Source organism: Lucilia cuprina, chromosome 2, assembly GCF_022045245.1.
Source record: "Lucilia cuprina isolate Lc7/37 chromosome 2, ASM2204524v1, whole genome shotgun sequence".
Classification (NCBI taxonomy): domain Eukaryota; kingdom Metazoa; phylum Arthropoda; class Insecta; order Diptera; family Calliphoridae; genus Lucilia; species Lucilia cuprina.
This window is the reverse complement of record NC_060950.1, coordinates 30,600,267-30,626,007: the sequence shown is the minus strand read 5'-3', so window position 1 is coordinate 30,626,007 and position 25,741 is coordinate 30,600,267. Positions and strand designations below refer to the sequence as shown.

At 29.8% G+C, this 25,741-nt stretch overlaps 1 protein-coding gene across 1 annotated transcript in view; it reads right to left on the bottom strand.

The window, feature by feature from the left end:
• Positions 1–22,018, bottom strand: part of LOC111689331 (villin-like protein quail) — a 32,775-nt gene extending 10,757 nt beyond the window's left edge. The window contains exon 1 of the mRNA XM_046953700.1: positions 21,384–22,018. Within this exon, the coding sequence (XP_046809656.1) occupies positions 21,384–21,422 (39 nt within the window). The 5' untranslated portion in view covers positions 21,423–22,018. The remainder of the gene's footprint in view (positions 1–21,383) is intronic.
• Between the last annotated feature and the right edge of the window lie 3,723 nt (positions 22,019–25,741).

The window sequence follows — 25,741 nt, the reverse complement described above, 5'->3', positions numbered from 1 at the left end:
AACTTTGTATCTATAAAAACCCCTAAAAACCCGTTTTAATCCTTTGATCCAGCACATACATTGTTTGTGTGAAAAAATTACGGTTTATTGGTTAATTCTAAAGATGTTTTCTAAAGGGGTTTTAATTGTTTCAAGAAATATATCAAAAACGAATTTTGAACACTTTTCATAAGATACCACAACCTTTGTATCTATAAAAACCCCAAATCATATCCTAAAATGAACTAAATTTTGGAGGGAATATTAGCAACTTTTGGGCCACCCTAATATATACATATAATATAGGGTCCACCCTATACCCTTTTCCACTAATTTCAACCATAAATTAAATAAATCCAAGAGTGCTATCTCGTCAATAGGTTAACCAATTTAAGCTTTTCAAATTCGATCAACTTGGGTATTCAGAATATTCGATTAGGATCGATATTGTCTCGGTGCAGCTTTAGTTAGAACTAACTGTTGAACCAACTTAACTACAGTGTCCAATAAATAATCTCGTTTAAGTTGTAAAATTTCCCTTAACTTTAACCAATGAATGTGTTTTTTAGTTTTAGATTTAAGCTCAGTTAACTTTGTTAGTATTGCCAAGTTTTCACTCAAAAACAAAAAAAACAGCAGTTTTTTGCAAACAATACTTTTGTAAAATGGAAAATTTTGGAAAAATGTTAAATAAACATTTAAAACAATAATTAATGAAACAAAACAAATCAGAAAATTGCAATTTACTTAAAATATTATGTTTTTGTTCTTCCGAAATCATTGTTTTATCGTTTTTGTTAATTGTGTTTTCTCACTTATAACTTGAGTTTGATTGGCCAATTACACTCAGTTAAACTAAGATAATAAGTAACTATACTGATAACTGAAAAACACGAAGCATATATTAAACCAGGTTTAACCAAAGAATGAAGATTATCTTTATCAGACAAACTCGCCCTTAAAGTTAACCCGGCGATACCGAAAAAAAATCAGGCTTTATAATTTTTCCAAAATATACTCCGTATTTCAATTCAATGTATTTAACTGTTTGCAAAGTCTTAACTTTGCTCTGGTCCTTTTCAATCCTTGAGTAGAGTCAAAGGAAAACTACAAATCAATCTTTGTATACTTGATCGGATTATTTGCAAGATTAGCACTGCTAGTCCTAGTGATCATAAAGTAATTTAGGGTCAATTCTACTGTTGCACAAATAGTTGACTGTTAACTTTTTTCAAAGGTTAGCCACCAATTTGAAGAATTTAATTTCTAAGAACCTAGATACAGTCCGAATTAAGCTACTTGTCTGAACATTAAGAACTTAACCAACATTATGCATATGATAGTTATTACGGTTTCAACAACAGCATTTACCGAATGGTCCTCTCAATATCTACAATACATAATAAATTTCAGTCATCTGTACGTTAAACGTACAATTTAAGATCCCCAACAATGCTTTACCCCGGGATTGCAAAAATCAAGGTGCATGAAGAGCTCCAAGATAAGGGTCTTGAAATATACATACATATATGATAAAAATTCTCCTTCCATCGAGTCTAATTGGTTTGTTTGATTAATAAAGGAACATGCTGGATTAAAAATGTTTGAACTTAGTCCCGTTTGAAAACTATAATCCACTTTACTCACAAGATCATATTTTTTCACGCAATCTCTCACTCACTTTTTTCTTTATTCCCGTCCGGCAACACACGCTAATTAGTTTGAAAATAAATGTCTGTCTATAATGTGACTGTAACGGTTTTGTGTTTTGTCTACCTTCTGCCAAGTTGAAATGTGTCACAAAACCATTTGGAAAAATTGCATGTAGATCAGTTATAAAAGAGACAAAACAAAAAAAGTCAAACAAAACAACATTCATCTCTGTTTGAGACAACTTTGAGTTTGTTTAACAAACATTGTCGAAGTAGACGAGAAAATACATAATTATGAAAATAAAACAAGTATGAAAGTTAAAGTAAGAGAGGTAGTGCGATCGTTAAATGCGGTACTCATGTTATTGATATTAAATTATTCATATATAATAGGAGTTTAAAGTAGATTCAGATAGTTCAAAAATTATTTTCTTAAATTCTAAAACTCTAATTATATAACAGACAAACGATTTATTGTAGATACAATGATACGATCGTAATCTATATATTGTATTATTCATGCATTACTGAGAGAGTTGTAACAACGAGAGTGATCATGAAATGATCGAATAATTTATCTTTATACGTCCTGAAATATTAGTGGATCTTACCAAAGACGATATTTCTGTATTTGCATATTCGTATTCGCATAAAACAAAGGGTACGATCATAAAACTAAAGATGTGAATTATTAAATCAATCAGAATCTGTTGGGGAAAATTCGATGCAACTACTTCTAGGAAAATAAGTTCTGAATAAAAAATAGTTTCGTCCTGGGAACGAAGTTATCAATATTTTAAGCCCACAGTTGTTTAGAAAGATAGATCGAGGATGGATCTTTTTTGCGTATAATTATGATTACAATCATAGTCCCAAATAGGTGAAATGCCCCTTCTTCTGATTTCAAAAATTTTATGTTAAAATTTTGAATATTTTTTTTAAAATAAAGCATTTAATTTGTTTTATTGTGTAATATTTTTACTAATTGTTGACAAAAAAGAGAGATTTTCTGCAAGAGGGCTCATAGGGGAGAAGGGGTAAATATGGACCTATCCTTATAAATTTTGGTAGATGAATTTACGTCTACTACAAAGTCATTTATGTAGATTTTAATCGTTTTATAAGTAATTATAAGTTAATTTTGACCATCAAGTCATTTTCTGAAGGGGAATCTGTATGGGGGCTAGGGTCAAATGAGGCCCGATCACAATAAAAATTAGTATTGTCAATTATTGTTCTATAAAACTAATTTTTGCTGATTTTCGTTGACATTATAAAACATTTAACGTAATTGTGAGCCTAAAGGCCCGATTCGGGGGGTACGGTTGTATGGGGGCTAGGAGAAATAACGAACAGATTTCAACCATTTTCAATAGCGATCGTTCTTGAACCAAAAAAAAAGAGTATGAGTCAAATTTCATCAAATTATCTTGAAAATTGCGACATGTAGCGTGCGCACAAGGTTTACATGGATACACAGACAGACAGACGGACATAGCTAAATCGACTCAGAAAGTGATTCTGAGGCGATTGGTATACTTTAAGGTGGGTCTAGGACCAATATTTTTGTATGTTACAAACTTCAGCATAAACGCATAATACCCTCCGCACTATAGTGGTGTAGGGTATAAATAGATCAGTTGTCTAACAAGTACAATTATTTTTGACATTCTGTAGTCTTCACGTTTAATCATTTTATACAATGAAAAAGCCACAACACAACAGATTCAATACTTTCTAAAGGATTGGAAATAATAAACAAAAACTTAAACAGTTAGAAAAATAACAATGACTTTATAACGATCAACAAGTTTTCAAATAAATACAAACGAAAATAATTACCACTGAAGTGATCTCCATGATCGGTTGCTAAAAAATAATATGGATGATATTTGCAGTTAAAAAAAATTGCACAATTTCCTTTCCAAAACTCCAGTGGGTGTTGAAAATTTAAGTTGTCACAAGTTTAGCGTTTAATTGTTGTTGTTGTTATTGTTGGCAATGGCAATAAATTGTAGACAAATTGAGAGGTGTTGCACTGTTTTCTATTTTTGTTGTATTTTTTTAAATTATTATTTTAAGTGAAACTTTTTGTATTTTTTTTAAATTCAAGTAAAAGTTGTAATTTTCTTTTTTATATTTTTTTACTAAAAGGAGTTTATTATATTTTAAAAGAGTTTTTTGCGTGTTTTATTATAAATTGTTAAATTTTTTTTAGGAAAAATAAAAAAATTTTGTTTAATGACACTGAAATTTTTTTGGTTTTTTACTGAATTTTGAGTAGAAGTACTAAAAATTTTACTTTTGAAATATAATTTTTTTATAGGGTTGTTTTTTATTCAAATAAGTTAATGTTAAAAAAAACCCAAATAAAAACGGTTACTTTCAGTTACAAAATTCAAATTGTTTTTTTTAAGTTTATGGCAAGACGCTTTCAAAACCGTACGTCAGGCATGTTTCAACTCTCCAATCAAACTGTTTTAACAACAGCTAAAAAAGTTGTTTAATTCCGATTGTATGCAACTAACAACAACTTTTCTTCATTGCTGCCACTATATCCACCACCAACAACAATAACAACAACAGCAACCACGACAACAGTATCTGCTATTATTTGATTAAAGCAGCACAAAACTTTGCTGTTGACTCTTTCATACATAATTTTTTTCTAAATTGTAATTGTTTTAAATCTTTTTTTTCTATTCATATATTTTTTTTATCTTCTTGTCTATGTGTAGTGTGAGTTTGAGTACAAAATGTTGGTTGCAACATGAATAAAATTATCAAACCATTCACGTCGTTTGCGGCTGCTGCTGTTTATTGTTTCATTTGTTTTTTCCATTGTCAGAGGAGGTTTTTTATCTTCATTTTCTAGATTTTATCATTATAAAGAGTTAATAATATATGAATTCATTAGTGTGAATGTCTAAATTAATGTTTTTTTTGAAATGAAAATGTTGGCATGTTCTTCATGGTGATCGGTTGAATAAGATTTTACGATCTGGCATCCTCAAGATCTCTTGAGTACGATTGCATAAATCTGCCTTCATACACCTCGGCATAGAGCAGAACAATCTCTGCGAACTTTTAAGTGAAACAAGTTTCCTTAGAGAAGTCTTTCCAAAACTCCAAAAGACAGTACACATCTAATTCTTTCGAAAACATTCTTCCATACTTTCTCATCCTTTCAAAGAAGACATCTCTCCTATGAACAGAAATATTTGTATATATCAGACATCACTTAATAATAAGTCTATTCTTGTCACGATTAAGGTACAAACGAATCTAGGCATCTTTTCTCGGCTATTCGCCAAATAAGGTCGATGATTTTGAATTCATATAGTCTCCTCAGTAGAAGTTTCTGTCTTTTCAGTAATATCATGCTCTTCGTCAGAGAGTAGAGCCATCACTTCTAACTACTGAGTGTCACGGGTAAATTTAATTAAAGGAAACTTTCAAAAACACCACCAGATAGTAAAGTTCTTTCAAAACCTGTTATTTTATGTTCCATGAACCCGACTTTCTATTCTCTCATAGGAACTGTAAGAAAATCTTGACATTCCTTTTGATAACTAGTCGAAATTAAGTCTTGATTGGAAAGCCATTCAGTATAAGTGTGATTTAAGAATCAAGACTTACAGAATCCAATGAATGCGGAGTTAAATGTGTTCTTCTACTCTAGGTTGTAAGATATTTGCAACCTTGAACATACTGTGATTGGATCATCAGCTATTAGTCAAGTTGACGTTTAAGATGAGTAGGCGATTCCCCAAAAAGTATGTTATTTTGAACGTCTCCGTTCGAACTTGATGAATACTGCTTTTGCTATTAAATCGAGTTTATATTTTGTTTCGTAAACATCATGTTACCTGAGTTAATATCAGATATTGCAGAAACCAGGTTTTGGTCATTGGAAAGGAACCTTTGGAGATAAAGTAATGGATGGACAGAAAATGTAAATGGGAGGACACTATCGGTGCACTATTACAATAGTTTGAAGTGCCCCCATATTAATAAATGCTTAAAGTTATTGATGGTTTATTGTAGGAATTTTTTATAGGAAATGTGCGTAATAAACCTAAAATAAGCTATTAACATATTTATGAATACGGGGCGCAGACCTCCATACAGTGGATGAAAAAGTCTACAATGTTGTTGATTTCTTGCTGACCCGAGTTTGTATCTGATGCCACGGAAATAATTCGACCGAAGGACTGTCCCCGTCCTGGCTATTGGAAAGAGTTCTTGTGTTTATAATTGAAACACAAATTGCGTAATGAGAATGCACGTTAAAAGACTGACGCCACTGAAGGACTAACTAAAAGATGCCACCACAGTCCGTTCCCACGACAATTGGATCTTCGCTCCGGAACGACCCGAGTCATACTCGGCCAAAGATTGTCAACCCAGCAACAGCTGTATCAACCGAAATTTTTTTCCCCAGGAAAGAACTATCGGCCACAGTCGAGCTGTTACAACAACAACAACCACAGTGAATCACATCGCGCGACTTTAAGGAGAAATGTATTTGGGCTAGCACAGTTGCCTATTAATTCAAGAGTTTGTATTGTTAGACAAAGTCCAACCAGTAGATAAAAAAGTCCACAGTATTGTTGTTTTCTTGCTGACCCAATTTCGTATCTGGTACCACGGAAGTTATTCGAACGCTGGACTGTTCCCGGTCTAGTTATTGTGACGTACTCTGATGTCTGTAAACATAAATTGCGGAATGAAAATAAAGGTTAAAAAACTGACGCAACTGAATATGCCAACAGGTGCTTTTGCTGAAGTAGTGCATTGTTGAGACTTTGATCAAATAATATTTAGAACTTAGAAAGGTTCCGCTTTTAAAATCCTTCGATTTTGTCGATGAAGCAGGCGCTCTGAAGTGCTGAGTGTTGTTTAATCCCTGCGGATATATGATTGAATACGTTAAGATATGAACTTTTGACCACTGCCATTTGTAGGGAAGATCTATTGGCAAGTAGTTTATCAGTCTTAACTAAGATGTATTGTAGATCAGCTATAGTCGATCTTGGTTTGTTAACTTCATCGCTAAATAATTGTGTAAATTAGCGATGAAGCCAAATCAGCCTTAAGTTTTCAATATCATTGATGCCAATGTGGAATTTATATGCCCAAAGAACAAACTGTACATATATCCTGGAAAGCTTTAAAATTATATTATCACCTGGATAACATGAGCCGTTGTGAAGCTACAGAATAATGATATTGAATTCAATCCAGAATGCAGATGAAGTGTAAGAATATATCAAGACAAAATAATCACAATGAAAATTAATACATTCTTTTTAGACTCTGCAATTTTGTAACAGTGTGAAAAATTAATTTAAATTCAAACAAAAATAAAAAAGAAATAATCATGTTTGAAAGAACATTCGCTCTTATCATTTTCCTATATTGTTTAACATTTTGTAATTATTATTAACTTTTTTTGAAATCTACAAGCAAAATTATTGATTTTTATGCTCTCGAGCTGTAGTAATTGTTACAGTTTTTATCAGGTTTATTTTTTTCTTTGTAAATGTCTGATTGTCTGATGATCTGACAGTGATTGGCAGATTGGTTTTTTTTTATTAATTGATTTATGATCTTTTAATTGAAAACATGTTGAACAAAATTATTTGAAAATATTAATCATTAATGGGGGATCGTTAAAGAGAAACCCCCGGTTAAGTGCTAGACATAAATAAAAGATCGATCAAGAGTATGGGTTCAAGTTTGGTAAGACCGTTTCCTTATAAACAAGGTATAGCTTTAAAAAGAAGCGATGCTACTTTAATGTTGCCAATCTAAGTTTTCGTATTCGATTTCAAGACGATTAATACAATTAACATTTCTCCAAGATCTGTTCGTCGAAAATAGGCCTGATCAGCAGAATATGTTGCTTAAATCATTAGATATGCGATCGATTAATTACTGCCCAAAAAAAAACATAAACTTTTGCTAACTTTAACTTGGAGTTATTATTTATTTTAATCATTATAAGTATTCATATGTATAATTGATCTTTAAAGCTGATCCCTAACAGTTGAAGATCACTTCCCTTTTACACTACCCTAAGCATTTGAGTGTTAATAAGTAAATGGAAAGTAAATATTTAGCATAGATGAGCCACAGCATAAAACAAAATAATTGTACCAAGTAAATATGCATTAAATTAAAGTTTTATTTTGAAAGAAAATATTAGACAATAGATGTTAAAACTACATACATATTTACAATGAAAAATATAAACAAATAGATTTGACATTTACACAACCAGTTTAACATATTTAAGTGTTTTGTGTGTTGTTTCTATTAAATCTGGGAAAATCTGTTCAAACTTCAGGTTCGAAGTCGAAGCTACCAAGATATTTGGCTTTAATGCAACAAGCTTTAAATCATTATTATGTTTAACGTTTTCATTCATTCGACACAACTAAATTTTGAAGGCATTATTGTGGCATTTACCCGGGGTGATGATAATTGATTGTTATTTGACTTGTGGTCGGAATGGCTTAGTGTTTGTCTTTTATAAATATGTACATGTGTATGTATGAATAATTGTTAATTTGAAAGAAATGAAAACATTGCTTTCATTACAACTAATTTTTGTGAATTTTTTTTTTCAATTTTTTTATTTTCATTAATTGTGATAAAGTGTGATTTTTTTGTTAACATCTTAAAATTGTTTTCAAAATGAAAACAATTTATTTTAACAATAAATAAAACATAAAAGAGGAATTTTATTTAAATATTTTGACATTGGTTGGTTGAAATTTTTAAAGTTTATACGAAGATTGATAAAAGTTAATGTGAAGCGATTTTTGGTAAATAATTTATTTACGGTTTAATACAGGAAATTCAAACACTAACATGTTGTTTTTAATGAAAATTTAAAAGTTAGGAAATTAATTATTTGTGACATTAATTTATTACACATTAAATGGTTGGATCACGATATTGATTCCTAAAAATGATAAAGAAGTCCCTAAATCGGATTTAAAAGACAACCGTGTTTATTGAAATCGCAATAGGTCTTAAACGGTCTATTAATTTAAGCTAGGCAAAAATGTTCCCTAGCTCCCATACAAGGTCTCCTTCAGAAAATTATTTCATTGTTCATAACTGGCTAAGGAATATGAGTAGAGAGATGAAATTTGACATAAACTAGCTTCTTAAGAAAAAAAGCTCAATAAAATTGAATAAGATTCGATCCATATCTTACCCTGATCCCATATAATCCCAGAAAATCATCCTATTACTAATTGGTAGTACAAGTAGTTTGATACAATTTGACATAAACAAGCCTCTTATGAAAAAAGGCTCAATAAAATTGAATAAGATTCGCTCCATATTTGACCCTGTTCTCATATAATCTCAGAATATCAATCTATTTTCAAAAAATTGTTTAAAAATCAAATTATTAAGAGAAATTACAAAGAAATGATATGTTCTCAGAAATTAATTACTTTTTTGAAATCTGATATCCTTGTATTGCCTATCAAGCAGAGATGCTAGAGATATGGAATGCTACGGAACTTACATCGAATTATATCGATCTGTAGAAATGTTCTAAGAGATACGAGTACACTGCAATGTATAGAAAATTAAAGAAGCTAACGAACCTGATACATAAAATTGTAATCTTTACCTTGAGAAGGTAAAGCCACTAAACTGTCACCGATATAGGTTAATCTTGTCCGTAGTTCATGAATTGTAAAGTATGAAGTTCAAGCTCAAACAGTCTAGTAAATCTCTATCTAGCTGCCTCATTAGTCTGTTCTTTTCCATAATAGTTCATATGAGCATGGACCCAGTTGTTTAAAATGATCGATATTTATTAGTTTCGAGGCTAAATAACAAATCTGGTAACATTGGTTATGACTTTCATTATTAGAATAATCCTTGACCGGAAATTATAGTGGAGACACCATATAGAGGATAGGATCAAAAAGGCACTTCGGTTCTGGCCGATATATAGGAAAACTATAGGCTTATAATGAGATCTTAGTCCAACTATGGCAAATTGACGTCATCAGTGTATACTGGGCACATAGGAAGGCTATACACAATCATCGAACGTGTCTGATCGGCTACCAGACACAAACACAAACCGTTTAACTAATCATTACACAAGCTTCTAGGCAGAAGTCCGAACAATAACATAATGTGTAAACTGGGTTAGAATATGGCGCTTTATAAAAGTGGTCACATTGGAAGTGTACACAAAATCATCGGACTTGTTTGATTGCATACCAGACACAGAATATTTTGGGATATTTTGAAGACCTAGAAATGTTTAAATCTAAGACAGTATTGTTAAAGATTTAACTGAATACCTCCAAAAGTAAGGTTAGCGTCATATGAGTACCAAGCCAAAGAAAGGAGAGAATCCCTCCTTTGTGGGTAGAACCACAAAGATCTTATAGGGTGACCCTGATGTGAGCAAGACGAGAAATCTCTTCAAAATAAGCAAGTCTTAGGTTAGATTACGACCACATCTATACACAATTGGACTTGCGGATTCAGACGAATTTAGAGCATACGTAGAGGATAGTGAAATTCTGTGGCACTTTCTTCACCACGGTCTGTCATTAGTCGAAGTTAGATCCAAGTTCCTTGGAAGTGATGTTATTCGGAAAATAACATTCCTCACTAACAATGATTGGAAAATTCTTAGAAATTTCGTTTTAGGAAACTGAATTTCTGAACATTAAAAATAATATATTTAGTGAACACTTTTATTCGTTTTCATGAAAAGGTACCCGATAGTGTATTTTTTCGGATTTGCTGTAGTATACATCTTTCTATCAACCTAACGTAACCGTTTCGGTAATTAGAGGAACTAGGGAGGATTCTGATATCAGTTTTAGGAAACTGAATTTCTGAACATTAGAAATAATACTTTCAACCTAACGTAACCGTTTCGGTAATTGGAGGAACTAGGGAGGATTTTGATATTATTATTGGAACATTGCAAAGGTAGTAACAAATCCACCTATACTCTTTTATTGAAAGTTTATTATTATGTACTCTTTTAATAGGACTTTCACTCACAATTGTTATTATTCTATATATAAAAAGCAAATTGTGAATATCCTTAATATTTGTAGATCTTTACCAAGAGCTGTCACATAAAACATGTCCAATGGACAAAGTAGAAGAAAGAATACTTTCCTTACCAGATAATTAAATCATATTTTTTTACGTTAAAACATAAAAAACCAAACATATTTAATTTCATACATGGTTACTTAAAAAAATCACATTTTACGACTATAAATGTGGTTTGACTTAGATTTAAAATGTATATAACAACTTTTTTCTTGAACAAATAAATAAAAGTCATTACTAAAAACTCAAGATAAATATTATATTTATGAGAAACATTTCACCTTAAATTAAACGTAAAAGAAACAGCTTTCAACATTTAAACAATTTAATTATTTTCATTTTTAAATTAGCGTTTTTTTTTTTCTTTTGTAAAATCCATATGAAAGGTAAATTTTTAATGTATTCATATTTCTATAAAAAAAGTAATATTTTTTTTAACTTTGTAACCACAACTAATTACATATGCTCATTGCTACCATAACATGATAAAGGCTAAAAGCCTCTTAAAAATTTCTTAAAATTTATGATTCAAAGTGAAGATTTGAAGCAGAGATGTATGCATATAAATTTTTAAATTCATCTTTACAAATCATGCAATAGTTTTTCTTAAAATATGTTTTTCTTTTTCTCTTTTGTTGGATTATTGAATAATTTTTGCATACCTTACGATATTTTCATTTGAATTTCATTCAAATTATAATGATGTTGCCTTTAACATCTTTCTTCACTTTTTTGCACGTTATAAAGTCTTGTTTTTTCATATTCATTAACTTTTCAAGATTTAATTGAAAGTAATACTAGTGGGAAGAAAAACTAAATATTTTTCTTTAAATTTCTATTTGTTTTATTACTTTTTTTTCTGGAAAATGAAAGTAGTCTTTGGAAACCTGTGTTAGTAATTTTTTAAATTTTTATTAAATATTTTGAACTACTTATAAATCATCTACAATTCTTGGGTGAATTTCTTGAGAAAGTTTTAATTATAGTTTTTGAACTTTTATGTGAATATTTTTAATTGTTTTATTGAAAGAAATTCAAATGATTAACTTATTTTATCGACAATTCAGTGAAAGAATAAAAGATAACCTTCGTGAAAAAGTTTTGACGCGATCATTGTGCGAACCACTGGATGATAGATTCCTTACATTCATTATCATTCAAGTTATCACACTTCTCTAGGTATATGGGTATACTCCTGCATCCATCCAGTGGATTATGCCTACACTTGAAACCCGATTTCCAACGCTTAGTCACATAGTCACTACTCAGCGGGATATCCGTTGCCTCGATAGCACCATCGTTTTTATTAAATATGTATAGACTTCACCGTGCATTAGTCCATTAACTAACATTCTTTTCTGGCAAAGGAATTCTCCAATAAATGGGTAATGAGATAATCCGAAAATCTACTCTCTGAACTACCGGTTGCCGTGGTGCTAGATTCGATATGTTATTTGTTTCAGACCCAGGTTAAATCATTCTAAGGAAAGGTCGGGATTAAAAACCACCTGTTTATAGTCTTGCCACTCTAGAGATACTGGTAGCACCTCTTTTCCCCCAGGATTGTAATTACACCGTTTGCTGATTTCTACAATATAATTTGTGCTCCCAATAAAGTATATATATATATTCCGAATTCTTAAAGATAGCCGAGGCGATTTAACGTTTGCGAGACTTTAATCTTTAATAATCATATAAACCAACTTTCAACCTGGAAGATTTTATCCGAAATTTAATTAATCGTAATATATCAATATCGGGATAAAATTAGACTCGAATATATTTTATATATATATTAAAATCGTTCTGTGAAATTTGTTTGCAATCAGTTCGTAAAATATTAAAGTATTTTGTACATATGTACATACAAATATCATTCAGAGAAATTTTTTGCTTAGTGGATCCAAAATTAGCAATAGTTTCAAGAATTAATCGGGATAAAATTGTTCTAAAACATTCTGCGAAAAATTTTCCGGATCAGCCAATAATTCGTTGTAGCTCCCATATAAAGCACTATAAACCGTAAATAACTCATTGCTTAGTAATAATTTATGATCCGGAAAAATTGGGGAAACTTTTTCCGGATCGATCCATAAATCACTATAGCTCCATATAAAGTCTTCTTCCGATTATCACATAATCGAGAATAATTCATGAATAAAATTTTTATGTTTATAACTTATTTTGTGATTAATTTCTTCTGGATCGAATCATAATTGGTCATAGCTCCCGTACAAAGCTCTCTTCTAAACTTCACTTAATCGTAAATAAATTATTTCTAAATTATATTATCGGCATAAAATTCTATTCGAATTTGTTTTAATATTTAAAATTCGAAATAACCGAATTGAATGTGTTCAATCTTAAAAAAATACAATTTTTTGGTCTTATAAAAAATTAATTAACCTTTGTAGCTTAATGTTTCTAGAAAATCAATATATGCATATTACTAAGCAAATGAAATGCTCTAATTAAGAATTTTTATCTTAATTAAAATGTGTACATATGTATGAAATGAAATTTATTAACTTATCTCTAAACGCAATGTTTATGACATGATCATAAATAGAAATTAATTAAAATAATGTTTTGAATATCAAAGCGTACTAACTAAACTGAGTACTCTACTATTCATACACAAATTACGTCAATTCACAATTGCCCTACTGTCAAAGTTAAATTTTGTTTGCAAATAAATGTGGCATTTCTAAAAGCGAAAGGGGTACAACACGGTGGATAAAGAGGATCTGGTACATTTTAATTGACAGCTTTTGCATTTTGTGATGTTAGGTCCCTGAAAGAAACTAATCATAGTCCATGCTATAGTCATGACTATAGACCCTGATATGGTCTAGTCTATATTCCAGACTATAGGTTAGTATATAATCCAGACTATAAACTAGTCTATAGTACATAGACTAAAGTCTGGTCTGAAGTCTAGTCTATAGCCTAGATTATTGACTAGTCTATAGTCTATTCTAGTATATAGCCTAGATTATAGACTAGTCTATAGCCTAGATTATAGTCTAGTCTATAGTCTAGTCTGTAGTCTAGTCTATAGTCTAGTCTATAGTCTAGTCTATAGTCTAGTCTGTAGTCTAGTCTATAGTCTAGTCTATAGTCTAGTCTATAGTCTAGTCTATAGTCTAGTCTATAGTCTAGTCTATAGTCTAGTCTATAGTCTAGTCTATAGTCTAGTCTATAGTCTAGTCTATAGTCTAGTCTAAAGTCTAGTCTATAGTTCAGCCTATAGTCTAGTTTTTAGTCTAGTCTATAGTCTAGTCTATAGTCTAGTCTATAGTCTATTCTATAGTCTAGTCTATAGTCTAGTCTATAGTCTAGTCTATAGTCTGGTCTCACCTATAGTGTAGTCCTGACTATAATCTAGTCATAAGTCTACACCAAATTGAAATGGGGATAACAGACAAATAGGGTGCCATTATGTCGTTTTAACCACTATTTCATTAAACAACTTCTAAACAAATATTTCATTATTAATTTGTAACGCAAAACAATCTTCAAGAACATGTTAATCATACACTATTTACCTATTCAGTTCCGAAGAAATTAAAAAAAATCTTATAAAAAAAGAAAAATCACAAGAAAGAAATAAAGAACATAAGAAGTATTAATAGATAAATATGATTTTTTTGTAACCCGAACATAACACATTTAAAATAGATTAATTTCAATGTCAGACGTGATCATTTGATGTTAAGTTTGTTTTCCTACAATTATGGTTTTTAACATCAATTTTACTGTCTAGATACAAAACACCCTTTTTCAGAAATTGTATCTTTGGAGAGAAAAAAAAAGAAAGTTCAATGGGAAATATGAAGAGGTTCAATTTCTTGTTTATTTGGTTAGTTTGGTTTATTTCCTGTCATTATGCATAATTAAGTTAGGGTTAAAGAATGTTGGGTCTTGAAATGATTCATTTGGTTAAATAACTTCCATTTAGTTTTTGGTCAAGAACAACTCTTAGAGGAAGTGGTTGAAAGCATTCAAGCTTCTTATTTTTATTTTATTTCTTTAAGATTTGAAAGTAAATTGAGGGCATTGGGTTTGTAAAGTAACTTAAAAAAGTAAATATATATTTTAAAATAACACAGATGTAGAGTTTTAATGATTAATTTTGTGTGTTTTAAAGTTAATACTTTGCTCCCTCTTTGAGTTTTCTTTATTCTCTACCGCTTGCGTGTGTAAATTTTTTTTTACTAACTTACTTCCACTTTATTTGTATTTAGAAAGGCTTCCCTAGTGGTTCTTCCCATAAGATCTAGTAAGAGTTGCTATTTAATGTACATTTTATGACCATCACACTTTAACATTGTAAGAAATCTTAGAAAAATACCTTAATTAAGATAAGATTTTTTTCTATTTTGTTTTAAGAATTACAACTTAATTATTTCTTTTTCAAAATTTTTGGTGGATTTATAATGCTTACAAATCCCGAAATAGTAAATGCATTGTTTGGTTAAAAATACCAACATTCATGTTTGAACACAACTTTTGTTTTTAGAAATGTACTAAAAGATTTTTTACGATCGCTCTAAAAGTAAGATATGTTTTTTTTAATTTTTCATCGTTTTTTTTTTTTTTTTTAATTTTTAATATGTTTTATAACTATAAGTAAAACACTTTCTAGATCAGGGTTTCCCAAGGTATTTAGTTTCGTGGTAGTCTTGAAAAGTTCGATTTTTATACCCTTCACCTTCGTGAGAAGGGTATATATAAGTTTGTTATTCCGTTTGTAATTTCTATAATATAATTTTCCGACCCTATAAAGTATATATATTCTGGATCCTTATAGATGGCGGAGTCGATTAAGCCATGTCCGTCTGTCTGTCCATCTGTCTGTTGAAATCAGTTTTTAGAGGTCTCCAAATATCGGCGAGATCCGATTCTTCAATAATTCAGTTAGACAAGCTTTCGAGAAGATCGTTATTTAAAATCAGCAAAAGAGGTCTATAAATAACGGAGTTATGAGCAAAAATCCGAGACAACCTCTGAAAATTTCATAAAAAAGCCACATTTTTTCATGCTTTGTTAAAAAAGCAACAACAACACTGTGAATTGGATAAAGATGTACATGTGCATGTGGAGATGTATTTGGTTTTATTCAGCTGTGTATTTTTTTGTATGTTTGGATGCTGTTCTGTTCTCACGAAGGTGAAGGGTATAACAAGAACAAGGAGATAAAGCAGTATTATGTTGGTAATACAGCTCATATTTGTTTGAGGGTGGTAATACAGTTTGACGGTGGTATTACAGTACAACGGTTAATATTTCTTTCAGCTACAGTTCATATTTGTTTGTGTGTATGTTATGTGTGTCATGTGTGCAGAGAAACAAAATAAATAAAAACTGTTTTTTTAAAACATACATAAGATTCGGCACAGCCGAATATAGAAATATTACTTGTTATATAATCATAATGATCACATTATACATTTGTTATGTCTTTATTAAAAGTGATCAACTGATTTATAGTTAACCGAAGATAAGTCTATAGTCTTAACTAATGATCAGTTTATAGTATAGATCAGTCATACATAGTCTGGACTGTAGATCAGTCTATAGTATTGATTATAGATCAGTCCATATTGTAGACTATAGATAAATCAATAGTGAATATATTTCAGTCTATATTCACGACTATAGGTCAGCCTATGGAGTTGACTATATATCAGTCCATAGTCTTTACTATTGATCAGTCCATACTTAGATATAGATTAGTCTATTGTCTTGACTATAGATTAGTCTTGACAATATATAAGTCTAGCCTAAAGTTCAATTAATTGTCTTGACTTTAGACTAGTCTATAGTCTAGTCTTTAGATTATTATCAATATTATCAGTCTAGCCTATAAAACAGTATATAGTCTTGACTTTAGGTCAGTATATAGACTTGACTACATATCAGTCCATACCAATTAATGTCCTTGACTATTGATTGCTATATATAGTTGACAATATATCAATCTATAATCTTGACTAAAGATTACTCTATAATATTGAAAATAGACCTTTACTATTGATTAGTCTAGACTAAAGATCATCCTATAGTCTTGACTTTAGATCAGTCTAAAATATTGACTATAGAGCAGTCTATAGTCATGAGTCATGACTATAGATCAGTCTATAGTCATGACTATAGATCAGACTATAATCTTAACTTTAGATCAGTTTATTTTAGATACTTATTAACGATGTAAAAGCGGAAAATGCATAGTTTTAAAATAGCTAGCAAAGCCATTACCCCCCTCTGAGAGGAAATTGTAATAGCTTCTATAATTTATGTAAACCCACAAAAGCATCTTCATCATTTGCTTGATTTAAGACTCCTCTAACGGTAGTTTGATATTTAAATTATACGTTTATTTTCATTTGTTTCTTAATTCACAACAACTCTTCTTTATGAATTTAAATTATGTACAAATTTTCCTATTTCACAAGCTGGAAAAAAACAAAAACAAAACAATAAAATTATTTGTTCCCTTTACATTATTTTCCACAACTGACAGTGTGGGATTTTGTGTTTTGGTGTTATTTTTGGGGATTTCAACAAACGTCTTCTTTTTGTTTAAAACAAACATTTCATTTTTTTTTGGTTTTTAAACGGCTAACGAAAAAAAACATTTAATTTCTTTGTCGTAATATCTCTACAACAGCAATAAATTGTTGTTATTGTGGTAATAGTTTTGGCTTGAATACATTTATATGAATATCTACCATGGAAACTTTAGTTAAAAGGTTACATCATGATAATTATGGCCAATTTTAGCACCTCAAGTTCATTTAACTTTTTTAAACGTAAAACTACAAAAATATTTTTTCTGTAATTTTCAAATCACAAAACAATTACTAACTAACGAACTCTCTCTCTCACTAAATTTGTTATTTTTTTCTCATCATTATCATCATAACGAAATATTTGCATGATCTATATTAAATTGTTATTTTTTTAATTTTAATAGTAATTTATTTTTTTTTAATTTTATGCAAATTATGTTTAATAATTATAATTTATATTACAGCAGCAAAATTTTTTATAATTTAAAATGCGGAAGATATTTAAAAATATTTAAATAAAACCACATTTACAATTTAAACTAATGTTGCGCAAAATTGAAATTATAATTTAAAAAAAATGTAATAAATGCATTTACTTATAATTGCCAAAACGAGCTAATATACAGGCAAGTTCATATATATTTCTATGGTCAAGACTTTACGTATATTGATCTGATGTCATGAATATGTAACGTCAAAACTATTACCTAGTCTTTAGTAAAGAATATAGAATGATCTATTGTCAATACTAAACTATATTCAAGACTGTAGATTGGACTATCGTTAAGACTATAGATTGACTATAGTCTAATCTATAGTCAAGACTATATATTGATATATCTTCAAGACTATAGACTCATATAGAGTTAAGACTGTAGACTGAACTAGATTCAAAATTTTAGACTGATCTATAGGCAATATTATACAATGACTATAGACTGATCTACGCTCAAGACTGTAGACTGATCTACAGTCAAGACTGTGGACTGATCTATAGTCAAGACTGTAGACTGTTCTATAGTCAAGACCAAAGTATAACAAGTAGTCCAACTCTCACATATAGGAAATTACTCTCTCACACCTACGAGTGCCGTGTAAAATCGACTCTCTTGTGAGAACTTAAAACTTGTCAAAACACTCAAATGTTTAACTTACTTTTTTGGCCATTTTTAATGATCGAACGCGAAATTGCAGTTATCCACGAAATAACTGCAATTTTTTTTAAATAGTTTTAATGCACTTTTCATTTAAAATTTTGTTTAATTTTTATGTTCTGGAAAAAAAATTATTAATTTATTGACATTTCATTTTTGTTGTTGTTGAATCTTGTTTTACAAACAGAGTTTCAATTTTTGGTATTGAAAATTCAAACAAATTTAAAATTGTAATTTTTTATAAAACTCTGTGTGTTTAGAATGCACCAATACAAATACATTTTTGTTACTAACATATGTTAGTTACATATAGTTATATATTTAGTGTTAGGTACTTTTTCACTAACACATGCTTAGAGTTAGGTACTGCTGTCAAAGAGTCGGACTACTTGTTATACTTTGGTCAAGACTGTATACTGATCTATAGTCAAGACTGTAGTCTGATCTGTCGTCAAGACTATAGACTAATCTATAGTAAAGACTATAGAGTGAGCTATAGTCAAGTCTATATATTGATATATAGTCAAGGCTATAGACTGATCTATAGCTAAGACTATAGACTGATCTGTCGTTAATATTATAAGTTAGGTTTATAGTCAAGAGTATAGACGAATCTATAGTTAAGAACTACAGACTGATCTACTGTTAGGACTATAGGGAGTGGGGTTCTATAAATCGACTTTCGAATAATCGAACAAGTCGAAAAGTCGGAAAATTTCGAAAAGTCGACTAATTATAAAATACTTATAGTCTAAAAGTCGACTCTTAATTAAATGAAAAAGTCGAAAAGTCAACTTTTAACTATATGAAACAAGTAGGAAAGTATAGTCGGGCATGGCCGACCATATAATACCCTACACCATGAGTATATTTTTAACATTTTTATTTTTTATAAAGAAACTTTTATGTTGAATATTACCATAAATCCAAAATATTTAAGCAATTTATTGATAAAAAAACTAAAATTTCTAAATGAGGCTTTATATAGGTCAAATATGGGCAGATCCTCGGTAAATTTGGGAAAAGGATATATTTTTAAATAACAGTTAGTTTTGTTGAGTTTCATTGCGATACAAATGGTTACAAGTCATTTTTAAGGGGGTTTTGACATTTTTTGAAAGGGGTTTTGTATGGGGGCTAGGGTCAAATAAGGGCCGATCCTTACGAAAATCTGCAGTGTCATTTATACTTATATAAAACTTATTTGTGCCAATTTTTAGAGAGATAGTAGGATATTTGACGTAATTATGGCATAAAAAGTTCAAATCGGGAGGGACGGTTGTATGGAGGCTAGGTGAAATAATGGACCGATTTCAACCGTTTTCCCTTTGCCAAAAAACATGCTTGGTCCAAATTTCATCAAATTATATTAAAAATTGCGGTCTGTACCTTGCGCACAAGGTTTACATGGACAGCCAGCCGGAAAGACGGACGGACGGACATGTCTTAATTGACTCAAAAAATGATTCTTAATCGATCGGTATACTTAAATGTGGGTATTGGACCAATATTTTTGTATGTTACAAACATCAGCACAAACGTATAATACCCTCCCCACTATAGTGGTATAGGGTATAAAAAGTCCTTAAAGTCGACTTTTCGTTTCAACTATAGAACCCTAATAGGGAGAGCTATATTCAGGACTATATTTAAGACTGTAGAGTGATCTATTGTCAAGACTGTGGACTGATCTGTAATCTTATAGACTGATCATTAGTTAAGACTATAAACTGATAAATAGATAATACTATATCCACACTTATTCAAAGTAATTCAGTTGTTTATAAATTATTGTATATAACAGTCAAGACTGTAGACTGATCTATAATCAAGATTTTTAACTCATCTCTTGTTAAGACTCTAGACTCATCGACACTCATGATGGTAAATAGAAAATACTAAAAACTGATCAATAGGAAAATAATAGACTCATTAGGGCTACAGCCTTATCTGAAGTTAAGACTACATAATCTACCTGATCTTTATTCAATATTACAGACAATTTCCTAAATCTCTGCACACATGTCACACATAACATACACACAAACAAATATAAACTGTAGCAGAAAGAAATATTAACCGTTGTACTGTAATACCACCGTCAAACTGTATTACCACCCTCTAACAAATATTAGCTGTATTACCAACATATTACTGCTTTATCTCCTTGTTTTTGTTATACCCACTTACCTTCGTGAGAACAGAACAGCATCCAAACATACACAAAAATACACAGCTGAATAAAACCAAATACATATCCACACGCACATGTACATCTTTATCCAATTTATAGTGTTGTTGTTGCTTTTTTAACAAAGCATGAAAAAATGTGGCTTTTTTGATGAAATTTGCAGAGGTTGTCTCGGATTTTTTGCTCATATCTCCGTTATTTATAGACCGATTTTGCTGATTTTAAATAGCGATGTTCTCGAAAGCATGTCTAAGTGAATTATTAAAGATTCGTATCTCGCCGATATCTGGGGAACTCTAAAAACTGATTTCAATAGACAGACAGACGGACATGGCTTAATCAATTCCGCTATCTATAAGGATCCAGAATATATATACTTTATAGGGTCGGAAAATTATATTATAGAAAATTAGACAGACAGACGGACATGGCTTAATCAATTCCGTTATCTATAAGGATCCAGAATATATATACTTTATAGGGTCGGAAAATTATATTATAGAAATTACAAACGGAATGACAAACTTATATATACCCTTCTCACGAAGGTGAAGGGTATAATAAAGTCATTTTAAGATAATGTAACGCCATTTGGTGATATCTACTAATAAATTCTCTTTAGCTTTGGGTTAAATGCTTGAAAAAAGATCAATCACTCATTTAATGCCAAAAAAGTAATAAAAAATATTAATAATTTTTGCAAATATCTTACCTGTTGAATAAAATTAAATTGTAATGCTTTTGTGGCCATATTTGCGTAGACAAACTTTAATTGTTAATAAATAATTTAATTAAATATTCTTTTCATATAAATATTAAAATTATGTTAATTAATACAACCGATTTGTTTGTTTGTTTCCCTTTCTTAGAATTCCTCTTTGGTTTTCAAATTAAGTATTTCCAATAGAGAGAAATGGATAATAAAAGAGACAAAAAGGAATTTTTTTAAAATTTAAACTCAAAACCGTTATAGTTTAAAAACGTAATAACAACAACATAATTAACTACTCAAAACATAAATTTTAACACTTTTTTTTTGACAACTCTCTTAAATGTTTACACTTTGGAAAGAGGAGGGTTTACACGGATTTAATGTAATTAATGTATTTATGTAAATTATTTGGGGCCAACGAAAATGTCAATGGTTTAAAAATAATTTGTTTCTGTTTGCAATTTTAAACTGACGCCAAATAGAGAGGGCAGTTTTATTTTAGACACTTTAATATGCTGCCACTTGTTGATTCTATTTTCTGAACTTCCTTTTGTAATTTCGAAATTTATTTTAGTTTAAATCGTTTTATTTCTTAATTTATTTGTTTCTATTGTAGAATATGACCGCTACGTTTCAATTTGTATTTAAAACTAAATTGTCGAAAACAAAGTTTGTTGTTGATGGTTTGTCCAAAGGTATTTTATTGTTGTTGTTTAATTTATTTTTCTCTTTTTTTATTGTTTTTTTTTCTTCTTACTTTTCCAACTTCATGTTAAATAATCACTCTGTCCGACTTTGTATTGTTAGTTAGTTAGTTTTTGTTGTTATTGTTTATATATGTATTTGTTGTTGTGGTAATTTTGTCATTGTTGTTGTTGTTGCCATTTAGTGTAATACGGTGTGGGGATGACCAAAATTAGATGTTTTTTTTGCTCTGTATGTGCTTTTCTTTTGCCATTTAATGTATGTATGTTTGAATATAATTTTGCATATTTTGTACACCCTACAGTTGGGTCCATATCATAGTGAAGACTTTATATTGATCTTGTCTGTAGATTCTATCATTACTACTATTACTCATTCTATAATCAGACTATAGGACTATAGAATCAAGAATATAGACTATTTTATAGTCAACACTATATACTATTCTATAGCCATGTTTACACACAATTCTTTGGTCTATAGATCAATCTATAATCATGACTATAAGCTTGTTCTATAGTCAAGTCTATAGTCTATTCTATAGTCTAGTTTATAGCCTAGTCTATAGTTAAGTCTATAGTCTAGTCTATAGTCTAGTTTATAGTCTATAGTCTAGTCTATAGTCTAGTCTATAGTCTAGTCTATAGTCTAGTCTATAGTCTAGTCTATAGTCTAGTCTATAGTCTAGTCTATAGTCTAGTCTATAGTCTAGTCTATAGTCTAGTCTTTAATCTAGTCTATAGTCTAGGCTAAAGTCTAGTCTTTAGTCTAGTCTATAGTCTAATCTATAGTCTTGTCTATAGTCTAGTCTGTAGTCTAGTCTATAGTCTAGTCCATAGTCTAGTCCAAAGTCTAGTCTATAGTCCAGTCTCTATAGTCTAGTCTATATTCTAGTCTATAGTCTAGTCTTCAGTCTAGTTTATAGTCTAGTCTATATACTATTTTGATCTGATTTTACTTTGGTCTATAGTTAAGACTGTAATCTTACCTATAGTATATAATTTACTTTAATCTGATTTAAAATCTAGATTGTTACAGTGACTATGGTTCCATCAGTTTGAATGAACTTGAGATGTTGAGAATATGAAACAAAAGAAACCGAAATGCAGGATTGAGTTCATTCCTATTTTTCTATAGTCAAGGCTATAGAAAAATATACATGTGTAATCAAGATACATTGGACTGATCTATAGTCACCTCTATGGCGTATTTTATTCTATACTAGACCATAACTATTCTACAATCAATACTTTAGACTGATCTATAGTCAAAATCATTTAATGATCTATAGAAAATACCACAATTTAAACCATAGCTATAAATATAGACCAGCATATTATCAGTATTATAAACTGATCTATAGTCATGACTATTTGACTAATAGTTTCTATAAAGTCGACCATAACTAACACATAAAACCTTTTTGAAGTTTCAAATTATTATGCCATTGTTAAACATACATACATGTGTATATCTATATCTGATCACATTTCATGTATATTTGAGAGTGTGCCTGCTGGTCGATATTGTTTTGACCAATGTTTTAAATTGTATTTAGTTCTGTGCTAAAATATAATTAAATCTTTCTCCGGAAAAATAATTATTTTGCCATTATAAGTTTTTTTTTTGAACCATTCATAAACTTTAACTAAAAATATCACGTACAAATAAAAACGTACGTTCAAATACGACAAACTAAAAGAAGAATGACAGTTGGACGGATGAACAGACAGTATTTGGCTTTGGTTAGTTAGTAGTTTGTCTTATTACAAGTACATGATTTAAGAGTGTGATCAAAAAAAAATGAAAGACTAAAAATAGTAAAAACACAACATAAAAACACAATTAAAACTCATTGACATTGCATGCTGTTCTTATTGTGTCTATATCTAAACGTCTGTCTGCCTATTTTACTATCTATCTGCATGTCTGTCCATTTGTTTGATTCTTGCCTCATACTATGACTTCACTCTTCCGTTTGCTTCTTTTTTTGTTGGCTTATCTTTTTGGAGTAAAAAAAAACAAATTATTGTTTATACATTTTATTCAACAAAAAAAGAATTTGGCTTAAATCCAGTTTTCGTTGCTTGCAACCCTAATAATTTACATTGAATTTAGTTTGAAATAAGAGTGACGAATGGTTTTTATTTTAAAATTATATTTTACATGCAGGTGTAAGTTACTCATGCGTAAATCCCCTATTCTTTTTTCTGAAGTTAGTACAAACAGATATAATATACAACAGCAGCAACAGGTGACCTTTTTTGTCGAATTCTTAATAGTTTGGTTTAAAGTTCAATGAAATTGTTTATTAAATTTCATCGCTTAAGTAAACTTTTATCCATGGTTAAGCAGATTTTTATTTAATAGATAGATAGCTAGATAGATGGATAGGTTGATAGATAGATAGATAGATAGATAGATAGATAGATAGATAGATAGATAGATAGATAGATAGATAGATAGATAAATAGATATATAGATAGATATATAGATAGATAGATAGATAGATAGATAGATAGATAGATAGATAGATAGGTAGATAGATAGATAGACAGATAGATAGATAGATAAATAGATATATAGATAGATAGCTAGATAGATAGACAGATAGAGAGAGAGAGAGAGATAGATAGTTAGATAGAAAGATAGATAGATAAATAGATAGATAAATAGAAAGATGGATAGATAGATAGATGGATAGATAGATAGATAGATGGATAGATAGATAGATAGATAGATAGATAGATAGATAGATAAATAGATAGATAAATAGATAGATGGATAGACAGATAGATACATATATAGATAGATAGATAGAAAGATAGACAGACAGACAGACAGACAGACAGACAGACAGACAGATAGATAGATAGATAGATAGATAGATAGATAGATAGATAGATAGATAGATAGATAGATAGATAGATAGATAGATAGAAAGATGGATAGATAGATATATATATAGATAGATAGACAGATAAATAGATAGATAAATAGATAGATAGACATATAGATAGATATATAGATAGATATATAGATAGACATATAGATAGATAGATATGTAGATAGATAGATAGATAGATAGATAGATAGATAGATAGATAGATAGATAGATAGATAGATAGATAGATAGATAGATAGATAGATAGATAGATATATAGATAGATAGATAGATAGATAGATAGATAGATAGATAGATAGATAGACAGAAGGATAGACAGAAAGATTTATTTAAATAGAGAGATTTTTAGAATTAAGAAAAAGATCGATTAGATAGATAGAAAGATGGATAGATAGATAGATAGATAGATAGATATATAGATAGATAGATAAATAGATAGATAGATATATAGATAGATAGGTAGATAGATAGACATATAGATAGATAGATATATAGATAGATAGATATATAGATAAATAGATAGATATATAGATAGATAGATAGATAGATAGATAGATAGATAGATAGATAGATAGATAGATAGATAGATAGATAGATAGATAGATAGACAGAAGGATAGACAGAAAGATTTATTTAAATAGAGAGATTTTTAGAATTAAGAAAAAGATCGATTATATTTCTTTGTTTTTAAATAGTTATTTTCCTAAACTGTCTATTTCTTTTATGCATTAAATCGAAAACATTTGCA